The 22,554-nt window shown below is 36.5% G+C and overlaps 1 protein-coding gene across 1 annotated transcript in view; it reads left to right on the top strand.

Annotated features, from left to right (window-relative positions):
* The window catches only part of OLA1 (Obg like ATPase 1), an 86,337-nt gene that overhangs the window by 49,766 nt on the left and 14,017 nt on the right, over positions 1-22,554 (top strand). The window contains exon 7 of the mRNA XM_048953723.1: positions 109-206. Coding sequence (XP_048809680.1) covers positions 109-206 — 98 coding nt within the window. The remainder of the gene's footprint in view (positions 1-108; positions 207-22,554) is intronic.

Raw genomic sequence — 22,554 nt, 5'->3', positions numbered from 1 at the left:
AGATTTTGTGTTGCCTTCTCAGAAATGCCATGAAGAAAATAGTCCTTAATTTAACTCAAGTTGATATAACTTGTTATTAAATTTCTCCTCTTACATTTTTACTTCTAGATTGATGTTTTGAACAAACATTTGTTTTTCACATCAAAACCCATGATCTATTTGGTTAACCTCTCTGAAAAAGACTACATTAGGAAGAAAAACAAATGGTAAGTATGTTCAGTTAAATGTCTAAATTTGTGTTTCTGTGTCCCATTTTGTTCAACGGTGAACGATTCCTTGCTCTTTAAAGTCGAAATATATTTATTCAAATAGGAATAAAAACTGATACTACACTTCTGTTGTTTGTTATGCTCCCACTGTCATGCTGCTTGAGTACAGTGCATGTGGTAAAACTGTGAATGAAAGTATAGAATAGAAAAAGTATATTTTCCTTCTTAATATTTTTATGTGAATCCATTAGCTGCGAAGAAAATATTTGATTTAGAACTACTAATTCAAATAAGCATGTGTTGTTATCATGTATTATTCTGATCATCTGAGCACCATCTCTTTCATTCCAAGAGAATGAATTGGATGCCAGAGGACTAATGCTATGTCAGTTGCACAGAAAGCTTTCAAATGGGCAAAATTGAACATTTTAATAGTCCACTTCTGTTTGCTGTTGTCTGGTTTCATTGCTACTGCTCACACTTCACTTACAGTTTATAGGCCTGTCTTGATGATCTGTAATGTCATGGACAGCACAGGAATTTTTTCACATATTTCTGACATCAATGTGACTTCAATTGATTTATCAACCATCATGTATTTATCAGGCATTCAGTGAGCTGGATGAAGATTCGGGGCTAGCATGGTAGATAGATATGGTGGAAATCCACTGTTGAGAAGTACATTTAGCACGTCATAGGAAGCTCTAGACGGGATAAACGTTTAGTTTGTGGAGGAAAGAACAGATTAAATAGTATACTCTGAAAAAAAATCAGTTGCAGCATGTTTTGTTCAAAAAACAAACAAGCCTTTTTTTAGTTCTCAGATCTTTAAACGCTTGTGAAATACTTCGAAGATGCACGAACGCATGTTTGTGAACAGATATATGTGTGTAGCTCATCCAAACAAATCAGAAGTATCCAAAGCGGAATATCTGAATTCTCCTAAAGTACACCCTCTGTTTCTCCCTGTACTTCATTAAGTACTTAGATGCACATGGTTTCAATTTTCCATTAAAAATTCTCATTTCCATATGATATCAAAGAGTGAGAAGGCTTTAAACTGAAAAATAAACATTCATAGACTGGAAGCCAAAACAATAATTAATGTCAGATGGTTAACTCCAATAAATCATTAGAATAAATTCTGTGAAATTACTGCAACTAAAACTGTCCTTTTGATACTCCAAGACATTTTGTGTTAGTATTTAAGAACAAAATTTAATCTTTTCAATGGCATCCAATCTCAGCCCCCAAAAAACAGACTTTTGGATTGAACTTGATAACCAGTGTAATAATTAAAGTTTTTCATGTTTGGTTGGATTTTATAATTATTAAATTGGTTTATTCGTTCTTTGAATATTTTGTAGGTAGGAATATTTGAACGTTAAAACTGTTTCTATCCAAGAAAGTCTTTAAAGTCATGGTAGTAGTACTCATTCTGTTATTGTCAGGTGATATTTTTTTCTGAATGCAAATGTTGAGGTTTCCTGAGGTTTGCTGTAACAGTACAGATGTGGAAGTTTATGTGAAAATGGATGCATCGGTTTCCTTGTCCGAAAGGGATCCTCACACCTGTATTTGGATGATTACAGGTAGAGCTCACTGGCTCTAATTGTACAGTAAATACCATTTCCCAGACTCTAATGGTAGACAGACTACTTAGGAGACGCCAGTCTGTGATTTAGCTGTCGCCAGTCACCCCATGTTTTTTGTGAGACTAGTTGTGATGATGACATAGTTAAACCCAATTGAAAGCATATCTTTGTATAAATTACGATTTTTAATTTGTACAAAAAAAGAAAATAAAATATCAGACTGTTGAATTGAGGAGTCATACAATGAAATGGTTTAACTGTTTCTATTACAATTAATAATTTAGTTTAAAAAAATATGTCCAGGTCTCATGGATGTTAGTGTAATTGTAGCTGAAAGATCAAAGCCTGGGTAGCTGAGTGATGTTCCAGAAGAGAATTTACCACATAGCCATTTTCAGTACAGTTTCTGCCTCCTGCTGTTCCTATTTTCCCTCAAGCTAGCCATTGACTACCCCCTGTGCATCCCTGCTCGTAAAAAATGATTGAGGAAGTATTTGTCATGTATTTATGAGTGGGAAACATTGTGTGATAGGGAAAGGCATCTACAAGAACCAGAAAGATTGCCATTTTCCTTCATTCAGCCACTCTGCTACAGCTTTAAATCCTCTTGTTTATGCAGCAAAGCTTTTATATTTAAGAGCAGAATAATTTTTTTCTATGAAGGATGCTAACGGTAGGCTTTTGCCATTTGTGTGGTGTAAGCAGATGTAAATGATATATACGATATATTTTGCTGTTAGATGCCACTTAATTTGTGATTTTTGTTATTATTTTGAGGGCAGAGGTACATATTGAAATGTAAGCCATATTTAGACCAGTCATTCAACTTGAAGAAGTTTATTTCTGAGCTTAATTTGTAATATTGCTGTAACAAAAGTAAGGGTAACGCAGGAAATGCTCAGCAGTGAAATGTTTTCGTGAGACTTTTACAACTATTAAAGTATTTAAAACAGCAAAGAGAGGCTTTTCAATTGTGGGTATGAAAGGAGAACTAAAACTGTCTTTGTTTTACTGGGTCACTCTTTCAGAATTAATGAGCATTTTAATTGTTAGTTAAAACATACTTACATTTAAGTGCTAACATGTTATTTTTCAATCCTAGAAGAGAAGAAAACATAGTGAAAGATAGGACTATTGTGTGTCTGAGTAGGTGTATTGACCTTTCGAAAGACGTAAAAACTGGAATGGCTCCAAGCAGCTACTTGCTGGTTTTAACAATGTTGAATTAGTCATTCTGTTGATTTATGATTAAGACCTGGCCCCTGAAGAGAAGCTGACATGGCAGCTGCGTTAGCCGCACTTGTGTTATGATCAGATGACAGTAATCGTGATGTTGTATAGAGGAATCCACTGAAACCATTCTTACTACATATTGCACATAGTGCTGTGATCTTAGTGAATACTTAAGCCCATTTTTTAATAATTTGGAATGATTTTTATATGGGTATACTACCATCTTAACGTGAAATATTTGAGTTCAATCAAGAAAGCGTTCTAAAAAAGCCCATTCATTTACAGTTGGAGCTGCTTTCTGAGTTACAAAATGTCACATACATCCAGGACACGAGACTTAGCAGTCTTCACCTAGATAAAAGTTTACATTTTAGTCGTGCTTAAAGAGGTCATACTGTAGAATCCAATTATGTAATATGTTGACCTAATTAATAAGCATATACAGAGGGTAATGCTTAGCACACTGTTCACTGCAGTATTTTGGAATGATTCTTCGCAGCAGGTGCCAGGACCAATGTTGTGTGTCAGGGTTGCACACACTGATTTTTTTTGACTCAACACCTCTGATATAAACAAGTGATCTTTTTTCAGACTATTGCAGCTTAGAGCTGATTATGGTGTTAAAGATTTTATAGTATCAATTATGAAATTGGGAATCTGTACAGTATCCCAATTAAGTTTTTTTGAACAGTGTGTCTTTGAATGGGTACTGATGGAATAGGATAACTCTCTTCACATATCTGACTCCTGATGTTTGAAAAGGTGTGTTTGTCTAATAAGTAGCCTCTTTCCTGTTAATTCTTGTAGGATTTTTTTATGGTCTTAGTCTGGAAAAGCCATAATTAGGTCAGATGGCACACTTATCTCTTCTGGTATCATGTTTCTGACAGGCCTCTAGCAGATGTCCAGGGAAGACTATAGGAAAACTAAACAGAGTATATGAGTGTATGTGCCCAACTTCTTGCAGTGTTAGTGTAGAACTGATTAAGCCAGGTATAATAATATACTTGTGGTAGATAATTTGACTGTTTTTTATTCTATGAATATAGCCATTGACCTTTTGAACCTAAGTGTACTTTCGGCTTCCCAATATCCTGGAGCAGGGACTTCCACAGTTTAACTATGTGCGATATGGAGAAGTACTTCCTTATGCTTATTTTGGGTCTGCCACATCATAATTTCATTTGATGCTCCTTAGATCTTGTAGTATGAGAATGAATAATCCTTTTCTATTCATCTTTTCCATATTGCTTCAGATGTTCTAAATATAACAAAAAAAAGAGTCTGACATTAAGAAAGAAACATCAAGGGTAAAGTACAGGGAAGACCCAATGGGCCTGCGTATGGATTTATCTGCTTCACTCTTTCACTTTTAGACTACCTAGAAAAGAAGGTTTTCCAATAGGTGTGTTTTCACCATCTTAGCAGAACGGCAGGGCAACTTCATGCACTGATAGAATGCAGAGGGCTTGGAGCAAGAGGACTGTGAGAGGAGAAATGCTATTCAGAAGGTTTTTCATGTCTTCACATCCACTGTTTGTTGTCCATAAATATTCAGCGAGCATCAATGAATGTCAGTGGGTGTCAGTTTTTTCCACACAGAGGAATTCAGTGACAAACCTTTGTTTCATCTGCACTTCCATGTCAGACACCATTTTGTCAGACTGCCCCTTTGCTGCCATCTGTCACACAGCTACAGAGTGTAGTTGTATATTGTTGGGAATATTCAGCTTCTACTGCCGTATCACCAACATCCACATCTGATATTGTAGACTAATGTAATAAAATGGAAGGCATTACTTTTGGAGCAGCCTTTGTACATGAACTTTGCAAATTTTGCTAGAAACTAACAAAAAACTATTTGAACCAAATATCTAAAAATAGTTCCTTTCTAGAAGGGGAAATATTGTAAGTAATGAACATCTTCAGTGCAGAGGGAAATAGAAATGTATCAGTTTGTGGTGGATAAGGTTTTAAACCAGCTCCACCCTTTAGAGCAGTATTTGCAAACATCAGTGCACTGATGGTGTAGCAAGTTACCTGAGTCAGTGCAGAATGCTGTTTTCAGTACCTTCAGCGTCTGAATTAGGTTTGTTTTCTGATACTAAGTGAATATTTAAATGTGCTATAGGTCACAGAGTCATGATGTTTAAGTAGATAATGTGTATTCTTAACATTTTTGAAGATGCAGAATTCCTTAAATCACAGACTGAACGGTAATGTCTTTGTGGTATTGAGTGATTGCTTGGGTACAGCTGCTAAATCATTTAAGGTTCTCTTCTATGCTGAAAATACTATTTTTTTTAATATCTAGCACTTCTTGTTCCTCCCTGAGAACTGAAATGTTTTAAAAATTATTAATATTTGGCTTCTTATTTGTGCATAAATGGAATTCTGCATGTACCAGTGCTAAAGTCAGAAGACATCCATTAACGAGATCAGGATTGAGGCTTTCTGTTGCACCTTTAGTGCTCGAGTGAGACAGAAGACTTTACATGTTAGAAGTTGTTTTGGTTTTGTTTGTTTATTTATTTTAACAGGGGGATTGTGTATGTTTTCCATAGAGCACTTACCTATGTTAGTAGGGAATGGTGTGTGCTGTTAGCTTAATGAACAGTTGCTCCTTATTATGGCTCATACAGATTAATGAATACAAATTAATTTCTCACACATCAACCTAATTGCAGTCTCTCTTCTTTCCAGCATCTTTGCCTAACATTCCCAGTTGACTTCTTGCTTCTCTGTCTTACCAATTGCAGACACTTCTCCTTCAGTTGTTCTACGTGTCCCAGTTTTTTTCCACATCATTTTTCTAGCAGATATGTACCCCTTAAATCATTCCTAGGTCATCCCTCCCTTTTCTTTGGTTTCATCCCATTCTCGTTGGCTTAGTTCCAGTCCAGTCCTCTTTACCAGGTTCTGTTCTGCTGTGCCTGTCCTGTTGTCTTTCTGAATGTGAATGCATATTGTTAGGTAACAGCAGGAGTTGGAGACCTGTGTCTGAGCACAGGAGGAGATGGATTCCCTACTCTCAGCACTCGTGCATGCCATCACCCTTGGTGCCCAAATGAGGCAGAAAAAGTCTAGTTCTGCTCTAGCTCCGTGCAATACCATGGGCCATGTAACAAGGATCAATCTTTGAGACTGTGCAGTGCTGATTTGGGCAGCCGCTCTTGAGAATGTGAATTTCTGTTTTTTGTAGATTGTGAAAGTTGCCCTTGTCTGGATGGGGCTTAATGGAAGTGCAATGTTTTATTTGCAGTAATGAGTTTGCTCTGTGTCAAATGTGAAGTCTTGGCTCCTAAGCTCCTAAGTAAAGCTTTTCAAAGAAAATGTTTCTGGGTTGTTTTAAAAATGGTCAGTACTGTATGGTGAAGCTGCTTTCCAAACTTTCAGCCCACCTGGCTACAATGTGGCAGTTATAAATAGCTCCAGCAGAGTCTGTGAAGAGAGGAAGTAAGGCCTCAGCAATTTACCTGGGATATTTTGAGTCTTTGAATAGGTAAAATAGGTATTGGTGCCTAGGAACATCTCTGTTCTTGGGCAGGCCAGTCCTAGGCAGATGGGGGTAGCTTGAAGCTGTTCCTACAACTAATTAAATGCTGCAGGGTGACCATTGCCATGAAGAGTTCTTTCTGCAGTGTAGGTGTCAGCCCAACAGGCCACAGCTCCAAATGCCTGCCCGGCATGGCAAAACCTGCCTGCATTCCCTCCCAGCGATTCCCACACATGCTCCGAGCACATTTGTGTGCTTCATGATGATTGTGCTACCAGGGTAATGCCAAAGAGCTACTTACTGATGGATGCTTCATACCAGTAAAGCTGTGCTCAGTCAAAACATCCATAACAGCTTTTCAACTTTGTTGCTCTATTAGGAGCCCTGCCTTACCAGCTGCATGTCATCCCAAGTCATCTTTTGAAGAACTCAGCTTTGCTTCCCATCTTCTGTTCTTTTTCTCGTTCTCTCTCCAGATTATTTTTTAAGTGTTTGTTAGGATCTTTTTTTTAGCTGTCATTGCCATAATTTATGAGCTCATCATACACAGCTCTGTAGACACAGTGTATGTTGACGAACTGCAGCTTTGAGTTCAGGCACTCCAGCAGTTTTGCTGTTGGCTTGTGTAGTCCTAGAAATTGCTGCCTGGTGATGATACTTTTTGAGTCTGACATGGCAATTCTGACATTCAGGTAACTTGTGTGGTATTTTATTTAGATGCTTGCATTTTCATAGGTAGAATCTTTAGCGGCAGGTGATAGCTTTCAACAAGCAAAACAACTACTGATAGCGCTAACCAAACTGTTGCAGGGTAAGAAGCAGTAGAGTTTGATGTGGCAGTCGGTTTCAAATCCATGAATTATGCAACTTTGATTCATTCGTTATGCAGTGAAGAGAGGGACTTCCACAGAATGGCACGTGGTAATACTGGCTTGGCTGGCTGACCAGTGTGCTGCTCCATGCTGACATACATACATTCATACATACTTTGTAGGAATTCTCATGTCTTAAATTCATTTTCTGTATGTTATGGCAGTATAGAGCATAGCTTTTGACAGTAAACAGTCAAGCAACCTATGTTACCTTTGACTGGCAAGTTTAGGAATTTTCAGTAGCTTGATGTGTTTTCATAGGATCTACACTGAGATTTCTAGCTTCACAGCTCTCTCATCATTGGCTTATGTTATTAGATTCAGTCTAGCTTTTGCTTGTGGGAGAAGACATCTCTACCATAGTGTTCAGAGGCAGAGAAGTCAACTAATGTTAACTTAAACATTGAAATGGATAAACTAAAAGAGAAAACATGTTTTTGTAAAAAAAAAAAAAACGATACAGGGAAGGGGAAAAGCTGCATAAGAAACAAGTCTGTATACTGAACTAGAAGACTAGCTTGAATTTATCTTGCTAATGAACAATAAACAGGTCTTATCCTAGAGAAGCTTTTTTATTTTTTCATGATTTTGTAATTAAAGGATATTTGGTTTTTTTTTTTTCCCCCTCATAAATCAACTAATAGAGATGTGCAAGATCATCTTTACAAAGAGCAGGGAGGGTTTATTTATGTTGATAGTGATTGTGTGCTCATAAAAGTTACTTATTATTAATAAATGTACTGAGCCATGTGCCTTTCAGAATGAATGAGCATTGTTAGTAAGTCTTTGTCATCCAGAAAACATAGGGTTATATGAAAAATAAAAAAAATAGATGCTTGGGGTGTGTGTACCCCGCTTTCAACATCTGTTGGGTTATTAATACTGTTAAATCTGTCATGACACTTAAAACCTGCCACTGTTTATTTTTGTGCGAGTCCAGTTGAGAAGTTGGAAAGTGGAGAAAGGGGCTTTTGAGTGACTGTAGAGAGTTCCTTGTGCTGTGCTAGGGGAGCAAATGGAGTACCTCTCATTTCTTGTGTGATACCTCCTTGCTTCTCGTAAGGTGGTTTGTTGTTTTTTGGGTTGTTTTTTCTTCCTTTTTTTTTTTTTTTTTTTTTTTTTTTTGAGAAATAAGACAGTCATTCGTTCTCATGGTAGAAAAGGATGTGTTAGCTAGCATGTGAGCTTTCACTTTCAAATATTTCTAAGTAAAGGAACCTCTGATAATAATGTTTCCTATTCTGAAGTAACAAGACAACTATGTGTATTACCTCTTTAAAACTTTATATGGAAAAATTTGAATTTGATATGGTTGTCAGTACCATTACAATATTATCTCTTAAACAATGTCCAAATTAGTAAGCAACTTTCTTTTTATAAACTGTTACTCGATGTTAATGCATCTAATGTGCAGACAAGTGTATGTGTTCATACCTCTACTATTCTGCTAACTGAATTGGTCTGTCTGGATCACATTTTCAAACATTTGTTGCCATTATGTGCTGCAGAGTTCTGTTAATCTCATTAAGTTCTTATCATTGAAATGAAATTTATTTCATTCACCATTCTTTGTCTTGCTGCGTTTGATGTATTTATGCTTTCTGGGAATATTGCTCATCTTGAAATTTTCTCTTGTGACTGATCTGCGACATCCTCATTCTCTGGGAGAGAATTTAAGGAATATTCCTCTTATTTACTGCAAAAAACTAAATGGAAATGTTAGTCAGTGAAAAATAATTTATTTTAAATAGAAAAATGATGTCTAAGGAGAAATCCTTTTATGCCTTAGAAATATGGTCTGCTGGGGCTTAGGCACCTATTTTTCAAGTTCACTTTTTGCTCTAATATATAAATTCTTTGTTTTTACAGTTGATGACCTTTTTTTTCATTGACAGTTGCTATTGAAAATCTGATGCTTTATGTTCTTTATTTTATGATTATTTATAGCTCTATTTTATGCATTAAGTATAGGAATATCAGTTTCCTTTTAACTGATTGTTTTTACCACCAAGGATTACTTCTAAAGTTTTTGCAGAGTATTTCATTTTCACAACTTGAGTTTCCTATAATGACTTATGATAATGTCTGATGCTCAAATGCTGATAGTCACTGATTTTATATATTCTTGTTTTAAAATGAAGAATAGGTGCTGCTTCATGCTTACATTGGAAATGAAGATTCTTAGATTATAAGTCTTAGTGTAAAAACTATCAAACAGTATATTTGGATGGGCATTGTATTATCTGTTATTATCATCTGACCGTAGCTCCTTACTGAATTCACAATAATTATGATGAAGTTTGGGATTTATTGTGCTCGGGCAATAATTACCAAAGTCTGAAGAGATATTTAAAAGATAAATAACTGGAAGAAAGTAACTGCATGTGCTGGTTTTGTACTTCATTGAGTTGAACAATGAAAATATCAGATTCACCTTGTATCAAGTTTCACTCTTGTTTTCATACACAGGCACAGTGTTACACTTCTGAAGTTAAAGTGAATCTAAGTCCAAACAAATGGCTTTTATTTAAAAATAATAATAATAAAAAGAAAATCTTAACACCTAATACATTGAAAGCCTACAAAATGTTGTGGATCTAAAACATGTGATGGTTCTCCCATCTTGTTTTATTTCATGTGCTCATTAAATCCATACCTGTTTTTATTTAATGAAATCTTTCTGTTCCAAGATACTCAGATTAATGAAGTGTGTGCGTAAGTGCATGCGTGTTTGGTTTCCTATAGGATTTTTTAAATTATTATTATTTTAAAATAACTTTATGAAGGGTAAATGTTTGTCTTTGGCTCCCTCTATCTGCCTGTCTCTATTTGTCTTAATTAATTACTTTTCATAACTCACATCCATCAGATTGGAATCAGCTGATGTCTACAATTATTGCATATAGGTGTCCTGTAATGTAACTATAAGTATTGTGGAAGAGGTGTGGAGACCTAGGATGGCATTTAGTTATGCAACTTTAAAAAATAGTTAATGCCTTTATGCTTAGACAGTATATTTTTTAATTATTTTTTCCATTTTGGTCAAAGACTAATTTCTTCATCAGGTTTTTCCACCAAGCTCAAAGTATATTAAAGAAAAAAATGTTAGCTGTCTGTCTTGCAGTGTCCTTTTATGTGTGATTTCTAGTTGTGTTAGTGCCCTTTTGACATGAAAGGTAACTAGATTGTTCTGTTAGTGATTTCTGACATAGAAATGATTTGATATTCTAAAGCTATTTCTGACAGAAGATATAAAGTTTTGACAAACATGCATGGCACAGCAAGTGTCCAATTCTAAAGAGTAAAATAAATGCAAACCACCATTATGGGGAACACAAACAGCCTGAAAGCAAGTTATCAGTAAGCAAATAATTGTTGAACTGTTATGAATGGAATAGGATGTTGAAATAGGGCATGATTGGCTGATGTTACATATGTCCTTGATTACCTTCCTTGTGCTTTTATCCTAATAAGTGACATTCTTTGTATTCCCTTGGATGGCTAGACAGTCTGACACTGAAGAAGAATAAATATTGCATGTGGTACACATTAAGCTGTCATCTAGGACAGCATTTATAAAAAGTAACTAGAAAAATTCATAAGAAATTCTGCAGTGCTACAGTTTCCTGGCTCCAGTCATAATTGTCAAAGTTCTTGACACATTCAGGTCTTCTGAAATGATTTGGGTTTACAGTTACTTGGTGTATGAATAATTATTAAGGATTCATTTTCTATGATGATGCAGACTGTTAATGCTAGTTCCCTAAACATTGCATTTTCACTAGAGGCTGTGGTAAAGAAAAACAAGTGTGGTGTATGTAGCTAGTGCTGCTGCAGAAAATAAAGCCAGCAGAGGTGTATGTATGAGATAAAAGTAACCGACCAAATCCAAATTTAAAACTCTCTTTCAAGTGCTAACTTTGAATCTCTGTGGAAAATCTATGATGAGAATGCACTGTTACTATTATCCTGCTTTGAAATAGACCTAATGTTTTGTGTAAAATAGCAGTCTTTTCATCACTAACTTGAAATTAAGATTCAAAAGCAACATAGCAGGATATCGTCATCTCTGTGAGGGCAGTGTAGAACAACCCCTTTGAACTATCTGAACTGATGAATTAGTGTTTGAATGGTGTTTTAACCTTTGATTTTGAGATGCACCAAGTGTAGTAGCTGCATTTTTCATACTTTTTTTTTTTTTTGGTCATTTTCCTCCAGTGGCTTGCATGTTGACCAAATGTTCAAGGGCTCCTTTTTCTCTCTGTGTATTCATCTATTGCCTAGTATAATACCATGTTGCTCTCTGGAACTTGACACATAATTTCATTGTATGAATCTTAAATTTAAACCTCTAACACTGAGCAAGTCAGTGGGGGTGTTCTCATTCATTGCATATTGTATTCATGGTATGATTTCGTTTTGTTACATGTAAAAACACAGCCTTCTTCCGTTTGTTGGCTGTATGTCTCTCTGTGGCAGTACTGTTTAGCTCAAATGATCTTCTTTATTATTTTACTGAATTAAGAATGCTCTCTAAAGAAAAAAAGTTCACTTGAGGGCTATTGTAATCTTACAGGTGACCTTGTGCTTGTTCTCACGCCTCTTCCAAGTAGCCTATAACGTAAAAGACCTTATTGTGAGCAGTGTGAAGTGGAAAAGTAGGTCCACTGGCTCTTTCATGAGTTTGTATTACACGTTAATTCAAAAGCCTTAAAGTGACTCTTAAAATCACATCAGAAAAAAAATATGTAGCTCTTGGGAACAGGTAAAGTTGAAACACCTGTTTTGGTTGAAGAAAGTTTTCTCCAAGTATAACACTGCTCAGATGTTACAGGTAACTGTTAACTCTGTGGACCACTACAGAGCACAAAATATTTGCCCAACTGGTAAATTGAACTGTAAGTCCCACTGTGGGAAATTGCTTTGCTGTGCTCCAAACAGCAGTTATCTCAGTAATTGTACCTGAATTCTTTTGTGGGCTAATAGACAGTTGACGTCCTTTTTGCCATGTCAGAATTATTTTACTGCAATATTATTAATTGTAAAAATTTCAGATGAGATGTGTTGATACAGTTTCAGATGGCATGAGTATGATTTTTAATTGGTGTTCTGAGTGAGCTGGTTTTTGAGCACTGAATGTACCTACCCTGCATTTCACATTCTAAACTGGAGCTCGCAACAAGGAGCTTATCAGAGCAAATTGTCTAGTCCATCCCCTTCCTCACTCAAAACCTAATGACCCTTTATCATCATGGTTTAGATTGCTGGACACAGATGTGAGAAAATACAAGTAATCTACAGGTAACTACAGTAGCTGCACTGATGTTCTCAGAGAACTTACTGCTGGGAAGATAAAAAGCTTCCCACAGAGTCTGTGACTTTCCAGCAGCAAAGCACATCATGAGCTCATACATGAAGTTTTATTTGCTGAAGATTCACAATAAGATGCATTAGGACATTCAGCAGGGTCCCTTCTCAGATCAGCTCAAGAATTCTGTGAGGTTGTTGGTTGATGCACTGGCGCATAGCATCACACTAAAGCTAGAAGGTCCAACAATGCAATGCCAGTAATGTTGCTTTTTGAGAACATCACGGACTCCAGATGAAAATATGATATTGATATTAACGTAGTTTGTGTCATGGTTGTAACTGATCTAACATCATTTGAAATATTTTTCTTGTTATAGGAATTGTTCAGGGAGAGAACAAATGTTCTTTAGGAAAAAAAGGCTGCTGGGTATTGAAATACGAAGCTAGGAGTACATGCTAGGTATGAAGGTAGAAGTACATTCTTGTGTGGTGAATTACTGTGTTTTACCTTACCTATTTTTTTTCTCTGAAATTTTGAAGCAGATGTGAAAATTGCTGTATATGTGGTTATATGCTTTCCAAGGAATGAGAAGGAAATAAATTTTCAGATAAATTTAATGTACCTCAATGTTAAGAAGGTAACAATCTTGTTTGTTATTTTTTATACTTATTTTTTGTAATTGAAGAAACTGCTGCAATATTGCTTTTGTTTTTAATGATTCAGTAAGGTTGAAATGTATCTATTAAACCAGATGGAAATGATCTATGTGAGTCAGTCTCGAACTTTCATTCTCTTCTAAAGTAACATAAATATAAACAGTCACTTCCATAGAGGGAAAAAAAGTAAGCCGGATGCTAAAATGCTTTCTGCCCCTTCCCCTCCTCCTCCGCCTTTATTTTGTGAACGGAGAGATAACATGGCCACATCAAGCTGTGTTTTGTTTTTTTTGTGAGAGGTTGGCATGATGTCTTCTGAGAATGAGTATCCCAAGAGGGCCATAGTAATTATTAAGCAGACAGTAACCAATTAATTACATTGGTTCACTTCACAGAAAATACTGATCCTGCAAGAAAAAAACCTAAAATCCAAGCCAAACATAACTCCCCATCCATAGAGAAAGACTAAACCTCCAACAGCTATCCCAGCAGTAGTGCTGAGGAGACAGATGAGTGCCTGGTTTTACTGTAACCCTGCTGCCTTCCTTGGTTGCCTCGAGTCTGCTATGGCCTAGCGCTCACAGGGGCTGGCAGGCCTTCCAGCAGAAGCATGGCATTGCCCACCAGGCCCTGAGGCTCACAACCGAGCCAGTCACTGCCGCAAAGCCTGTGCTTTCTGTTCCGTCATTTATTGTCCATTGGAGGAAACTGCCAGACACTGAAATCTGTGCACTGTTTGCTTTTCATCATTGCCTCATGCCTCTGTTTTTAAAGTTTTTTTTTAATGCTTGTTTTATAGCTTATTCTGACCTAAATGGTAGCAAACAGAGCTTCAAATTGCAGGGCCCAACGGACACTTTCAAAAAAATTATTTGGATGATTGCATGTACCATTTGTTTCATTGTAAAGACATGCCAGAAATATTTTCTCATTTTTAGTAGCTAATAGGAACTGCTGGAAAAGCTACGTTTATTCTCTTGCCTCTTGATTGAGGAAGACAAAAGAAGCAGTGGAAATACGCATTGTAAGATTGATTTCCTCCCTTCTTTCTGTCTTTCTTTTTTTTTTTTTTTTTTAATTCTTAAGGTTAATTATAATGAAGTCCTTGTGCAAATTGGAGCAAACGAAGTCTTTTTCAAGATATATACAATTTCATATTCTGTAGTGGCTTTAATTCTCAACTACAGTAGACATACAGAAAAATAGGAAAAACACTGGCTGTTACAAAGTTTTGTTTGAGCTTTTAAAACTGAGTGATTAGCAGAAATAATGACCCTGTCAGCCTTAATCACATTAAAATGTGGTTAACATCATTTAATTTTTTCCACTTAATATGCGAAAATTTCCAGTAGATTTGCACTGAAGGCCATTGAAATTCCATTAGAACAAGAATAAAAATTTCAGGCATCATTTATTCAGAGAGGGAATAAAGGTCTCGATTGGAAACTGCTGAATCTTTCTATTAGAAGAACTATGAATCACTGCATTGAGCAGTACCTTCAGCTCCTGTAGCACTGGGTATGAGTTGCTTTTGAATGAATGGAGTGCATTTGTAGTGTAGTGCTTTTTTGAAAATTGCAACATAGAAGTTCCGCACAGATTTGCTAAAAGCCTTTTCCATAAACAGTTACTGCATGCTATTTTGTAACTGCTGTAGAGCTGGAGAAGGACTTCTGTTTTAGGCATCTTATTTCTGTGAAGTTCTATGCGTCATATTATTTTCATTTAAACAGTATCTTTCTGACTGATGTGTAATGTATGGTTTCTCTGTGGTAAATAGCAAACTAAGGACATGTTGTTTTTAGTCTGCTGCAGTCCTGGCATGTCTCTTTGGGTGTTATACACACGCATGTGCCCATGCAGTGTATGAGAACTGTATGAACCACTGGAGAAACACCAGCAGCAGCTGCTTCTGAGAGGAACTTCTCTTTCTAGGAACAATGTGATGGTTGTTAACTTTACCATGTTTCAGTCTGCTGTTTTTAGGTTCTTATTTTTTGTCCTTTGCCTATGAAAAGAGAAGACTTCATTGGATAAATGGTGGTTTCAGAAATGCAATAAATTCTGAGCTTTCTTAGACTCTTCTGAAGGACTTCCAGTAAATGTTTCTTTGAAACTGATATCGCTGATATCGTTAAGTTGTAATGCCTGCTTAGAACCATTTTTGCCTCGTTTAGATTTCCGTCTGTGATAAGTTAGTAAATTGTATTTTTCCACATATCTTTAAGTAATCATGTTCTTCATTTGACCAATTGGAAAATGTTGTCCCATGTTCTCATTAGTGCTATTTAAAAAATTTGTACCTTGCCCAAATTTTGAAATAACTCACTGCAAAGCTGTGATGCAAGTACTGTAGTTGCTTCTGCCTTGTTTACACTCTTTGAGTAGTGCTTGGATCTACACCAACCTATTCATGATCTGAGAGTATTATGACATAATTTTGACTTCTCTTGCAATTTTGGAAGAGCAGAGCTCATGGAGTCTAGTTTTTCTTGAGTTTGAGTCTTGTTTCTTTATGACGGTGATTTATACTCGTTCTTTAAAAATGGCACATTGCACTGAGCAGCACGTAGCATCATGTTCATTTGGCTAGCGAGGACTTTATGTGTGGTATTCAGTCTGCCAGCCTACCCCTGTTGGCCAACTGGCTAGCTCTAGCTAAATCAAATAAGTGGTGGTGGAATTCTTCATGCTGGTTCCTCGTGGAGGCATTAGTTTTTACAAAACCTGTAGGAACTTGATCTGTACAAGACTGAGACCTGTTTGTCCCACTTTTGCATTTGTGCATAGCATTTATGTACTTCTGAATTCATGAAGTGTAGTGCTTCCTTGTAACTACATGGTAATCCCTAAATTACTGTAATCCCTCTGCCTTCAGAACAGGACCAGTTATTGTTGGTAGCTATACAATGTAACAATGACTTTCATAAATTAAGATTTTTTTAACAGTAGCTGATTGTTTTGCACTTAGTACTGAGTGGCTGTTCACAGAACATCACTGCTGTCCTGCTTTGAAAATATTCTGCTAATTTCCAGCCTACATTTTTTCCATGGCTAGCTTTTTTCTTTGGAGGATCTGCTACCTTTGTCCTGTAGATTAAGTAGGATCTTACTTAACTGAGGTTTGCCTCCTGTGCCTACGTTGTCAATTCTGTCATTTATGTGAGATTGCGTTTCTCTGATAATCTTTGACCTATTCTGAAAATAGATAATCTTTCTGTGAATTTAGCTGACCACATCCACATGTGGTACTCATGGGTACATGGAGATACAGATAAAATGCATCCAGTTAAAAGGAACTGTTTCCAGTAGGATCTGTAGATTACATTTACTTTTTCTATGTTGCATTGTTATTGATGACTCAGACTTGTTCTGAAAAAGACTGAAATATCATGGTCCCCCTACTTTGCTACTCCCAATTGATTATGATGATAACTTTTCTTGAGGAGTGTTTCTTGCTTGCAGCAAATGTAGCAACTAGTGTTTGTGTCAAGGTCATAAATGTGGGTATTAAGCAAGATCTACGTAAGTTTGATCCTTAAGAAACTTAATTAGTTTCTTAAGATTCCTTCTTCGTTTCTTAGATATCCCTAAAAGCTTATTTGTTCTCAGCATATCCAGTGCATTGCTCTATACAGTCTGTGCATATCCACTTCTACCTCTTTATGGAGTGAATGAGGGGTTTCACATACAGCACCATATCAAATATTTCATACATGTATTCCTCCTGCGTAGAAAAGATGTTGTATCAATGACAATGAATTTATCAGGGCATGCTTTATTTTTTCCTTTAAACCAAATTTCTTGTATTTACTGAGGTTATTTTCTGTGATTGTTTCTTTTTTTGATGGTATTATTGTTCAACAAAACTAAGTCTAAAATAGCTTTGTCTGTTAAGTTACAGTTTGGTGGAGAAATGAACTGGCTATAGTGTCCAAGAATAACAGCCCACTAGAATTCTTTAGTGTTCTTCCTTTTAGCTAGGCCTGTTTTTAGCCAAATATTGCTTACTTGGGCTTTTGTCTTTTGAGCAGGCTTTTTCCAAATTTAAATTCTGTGACATTTCTAAAATAGGCAATAATAATAATCATTTGGTCATTAAAGTAGGAGGGTGCTTTTAATCGATTGCTTAATCTTTTCATGCATGTCACATGCTAAAAGTGTAGGTGACTGGTATAAATAGTTTAGCTAGTGGTAAGCAAATGGTGTGTCTGTTATTTTAGCCTTCAAATGCATCATCAGGTGAGATGTTTTTGTTTGCTGTTTTGGATAGCAAGAGTGTCAGTACAGAAGATAAAAATCAGCACGTAGGCTACCAGTGGTATAGATTTTTTCACTTGGGAGCCAACAGCTTTAAGTTAGTGTTTAATGATTACACACTTATAATAGGCTTTGACTATCATTGTAACTGTAGATGCATTCCTTATAGCATATCCTATGCATACTTGAACTACTTTGAAAAAGTGAAATGATGTGATGTTTAGCTACAGAGAAATGTCAAAAACAATGCATTTGTATGATATGAAAGATTTGCAAGTGCAAACTAGCAATTGATAGCAATATTATAATTAGCTCTTTATACAGCCTGTTTTTTATTCATGAACATTTTCATTTATGTTGACAACTATCATGTATGCCACTGCACATGGAGCCTTTCTCGTAGTCAGAAGAAACGAAACATGAAGTAGCTTGGTTTTGGGCAGATGTTCCTAGCTTTCCTTTGAGAAGTGGTTTCGGGGCCAAGTCACAAAGATTGGAGTATTTTTTGCACTATAGGTCTTGCTTTTTGATTTTGTTATTGTTAGTGCTAGTATTTGTAAGGGCCAAGCATGCCACACAGAGCTGTAACTTAGAGGTGGAAATTCTTTGAGTCAGACTCCTTTGTTGTGTTCTGATTCCGTAATCAATAAGAAAATGAAGACAGGTAAAGCAGTGGGTTTATCAGTCAAGTTCCAGTTTTATGTTAGCAAAATAAAGATGTTTTGTATACAACCATTCACAGAATTCTTACAAACATAATTCTATTTGCAGCTGGAAAAATTGTGTCTAGGAGATCCTTTACAGTCTGTCAGATAAAGTGTAACTTCAGACAATGATCCATGTACTTAATCCTGCTTCTGAAAAGTCAAAGTTAGCATTCAACTATGTTTTCATTGAGGATTTTCTTCTTCTCACCATAGTTGAAATATGTAAACATAGCATGTCTGTAGAATTGAATATTTCCGTGGCTGCTTTTCAGCTGATCTCAGCACACTTTGATAATCCCTACCTCATTTAGTGTTTTATTTGAACATGATGTTCTTATGACACTTCAGTATCTGTTGCTGTATTTATTAGGGAGTACTTGGTGGGAAGTATGTCAGCAGAGATGACATTGGGACACACCACATAATTTGGTCACCTAAGGTCACCTAGGGTCAGGGTTAGTTTGTAGCTATGAGAAGTTAGAGAAGGAGAGAAAAGATGCCTTAAGGAGAATGTGAGACCGGGCTCCCTAATGTAAGTGCTCTGAATTGCCCTCGAAAGAGTCTCCTGCTTCATTAACTATGTGGGGAGCAGAGTGAGGTTAGGCATGGGTGTCTGAAATTAAGCACTGTGTTATTGGAGCTGCTATAGTGTGAATATTAAACATTCTACTAACTAATTCATTCATTGCTGTACTGAGAGCTTAGATGCTGCTTTTTCTCCGGATAAATAAAAAAGTTAATTTCTGATTTATCGAGTAGGGAGAGTATAGACCTAGTACGTGGTGAAGGCTGTGTGCGTGCAGAAAACAAGGATAAACAGGTTTCATTATTTTGAATCTAATACTCTAGTTGTGGTATTGTTTGGATCTTGCAGTTTTAATGCTTACTCAGTTTTTGACAACTGGAGAGAGGAAGAGAGCATTCCTGTAATCTGGTATTCTGTCATATGGAGAGGCCTCGCAGTTAAGAAGGTCATAAAGATGAATATTGAAGGTGCAGGAAAGTTCTCTTGATCTCACTTGATCATGTGTGAGCAGGAGAACATATTCCATTAAGAGAAATAGAGAGGAATATTCTGAGGCAGTTTGTTTAGATTTTATTTAATTGTTGTTCTACATTTGTGAAAACCAAAAGTAACACATGCTGTAGTCTATGCTACTGAGTGCAGATTTTTAATTAGCATTAGTGGAATATATCCCCAATTGATCTTTAAGTTTTAGAGTCTTATTTCAAGTGTTAGTATGTATTTATTTTATTACATGGGGGTTTTATGTAAATCATACTTATTTGCTTGAGATTATGGCCTTGTATTTGTATGTATGCATGTGTGCACACAGTGTAGAAGAACTGAAGAATATAATAAATTTCGGATGTTGTAGATCATACCTTGCATGTAAAGTTCCTTTTGTTAGGACATCACATGTTCTTTTGACCGAGTATTCTGTTTCTACAGGTCTTATAACTCCTCTTTGTGGGATTTCATATTTTGAGACTCTGAATTGATATAAATTCTTCTATCCTTTTCATACAGGACCCTTAAGATACAGTGTTCCATGTGATGTAAGAATCCCTGTCAAGAGGAAAAGTAAACCTGTCAACAAAATAGGGATCAATTCTGCTGATCTGTAATAGTACTTCAGTCATCACTCTCTTACACATATGTCCTGTGACTGAGATTTTGCTGTAGTTTGGGCATTTTTTTTTAAACTACTGTGTTAGAATTTTTAAGAGAATTGTTAAAAAAAAAAAAAATCTGTATTTTAGCAACGATAGCAGAAATAATTAGAGGATAGGAATTTCTAAACGCTTGTTTTCACTCCAAAGTGTATTGGCTACAAGTGGAGCCCATTATGCCTGTAACCGTGAAACATGGTACACACAATTTGTTCCAGCCTGTGTTGTTGTGCAGTTTCATCAGTAGTTTTGTCTTCACTGTGCTTGATGCTTACTGACAGCAACAGCTATGTCTTTTTTAGGGTTAGGACGGAAATAATTTTCAAAATTGGCAGGCCAAGGAAGAACCACAGACTGTAAGCTTTTCACATGCCAGCAGGTGCTACAGCAGCAGAGTGGTACCGTTCCCATTATTTTGTAAGTCGTAATTGATTTTGACCATTTTGGGGGCCCATAATATAGATAAAGAGATACTGCTGAAGTTTTGAGCAGTGGATCAGAAAGGCATGTTTTAAAATGAATTTCAAGATCTTTACTCTTCATGAATGGTTCTCCTTACAGATGTTTAAAATAGAGTTACCTTGGTTGACTTTTCATTAGAAAGAGTTTTGTAAGATACTGAAAGTCTCTTCTTACTGGAAGCTTTATTGGCAGCAGAAATCATGCTGGATTTTTTTCTCTTTCTCACTCTGCTCTGCTGTCTTAATATGTTTAAATTCAGACTTGATTTTAGACATCATCAACTTGATTTTTCTGTTATGCAGGCTTTATTTCACCTAGTTAGAAAATATTTTGTCCATTAACTGTTGTCCGTATTCTGTTTACAGGTAATATCATGTTCTGTTATTATTTCTTTCTAGTGCTAGCATCTTGCAAACCCAAACCAAGTAAATGATGTCTATGTTGGTTAATCCAAGTCTTGATATAAAATGTGTTCACAGAGTGGTCAGTAGCATAAAGCTGCAAGTGAGATGTTGTGTCCTCGTGTGTTTTTAATGTACCAAAGAACAGTGAATACCTGCAGGTGTACAATGTCTAGAGCAGATGAAATGCTGCACTATACTAGACAACCTATATTAGGCAATCTGTTAACAAAATCATATTCTGAGGACACTAATTGCTTTCACAAGAATTTCCAGTTGTATTACCTTGATTTTTTTTTTTTCCTGTCAACTAATATTTTCTGCCTTGAAGAATCTATTTTGTGTTCTCGTATGGGATAATTTTGAGCCAAGACTACTTATACACTAGCATTCTCCAGTAGTAAGCACTGAAATTTCTGTCTGAGTCTGGCTATGTACTTTTGCTTTTACTTGGGTGATAGGCTAACTTAAGGCATCCTGTCTTCAGCTGTTCCTGCACCATCCTTCCATTATGTTGATGCAAGCAGTTGTGAAAGATTCTTGGACACGTGGATTGGCCTAACCTGAAAGAAAAGAGGTGGGGGAGTAAATAAGTAAGTTCTCCCACCCTCCTAACATGGCATTCTGCCAGATTGTTTTCACTGATAAATGGCAGGTAGTGCTGGTAGAACCCCTGCTTTATGTGCAGCTGGTAACAGGAAAACAGGTGTAATGTTTGAATAGATGAGGAATAAGAATCTAAATCTAGATTATAAAACAAACAAAACCAACAGAAACCATGTTTCTTTAGAATCTGGGATGTGACCTGAATTGAAATAGTAGATGGAATACTGGTCATCCCATCTACCAAATGACTTTTAGAATTAGAGGGGTAGTAGAATAGCAGCACTGATGAAGATCAAGGCCATGGAAAAACTGGCTTTGACACGCATGAGGCAGAGAGCCTGGAATTACTTATGTTTGAAGGGAGAGCATTAAGGAAGGTTATGAAAATATCTGAATAAACATCAAATGACAGTGCAGGTCAGAAACTTCTTTTCTTGAGATATTATCAGTTGAAATTGAATATTAAGTTAAAAAGTGTGGAATCCGGATCTGGTAAGATGAAATACTTTTTATAATGGTTCTGTCATATGATTCCTGAGATCACAGGATGTGCCTTGAGACCCTGAAAATGTTGCAGAAAAGAATTTTAAGGACTCTCCTACTTCTTGGTTTAAGGCTCGAGGGATGTTGGGGATTAAAGTGCCATCTGATGTGAGATCAGTCCTCCACGTTGGTCTCTGGAGGTTCTTCTGGGCTCAGTGAATGGTATGGAGGCAGGGTACTAAAGGGAATATGGGAAGGCATAAGAGATTAAAGAACTTAAAGCATTCAGTATGCACAGAATAAATGAAGCTTTGACCCTCCTCAGGTCCTGTCGTGATGTGCTGGGAGGAGGCTCCTGACTAGGGAGCAGCCCAGCGTGTGGGTCGTGTTTGCTCTTAGTGTTGCTGTGAAGTCCTTTCTGGTGAGGGTAGGAGAGGGGAAAGGGCCTTTCCAAATCTAAGGATTGCTGTGTTCCTCCTGACTATCTGGGAACTGCAAATAAAATGGAATAAACTCCTAAATGTCACTGTTTATTTGAAATGTGATTGTCTAGGTCAGTAATAGGTACTCCAAAACCTTTGGTTAGTCT

Source organism: Lagopus muta, chromosome 8, assembly GCF_023343835.1.
Source record: "Lagopus muta isolate bLagMut1 chromosome 8, bLagMut1 primary, whole genome shotgun sequence".
In the NCBI taxonomy this organism is placed as follows: Eukaryota; Metazoa; Chordata; class Aves; order Galliformes; family Phasianidae; genus Lagopus; species Lagopus muta.
The sequence above is the reverse complement of the archived record's forward strand: the minus strand, read 5'-3'. Positions and strand labels throughout refer to the sequence as shown.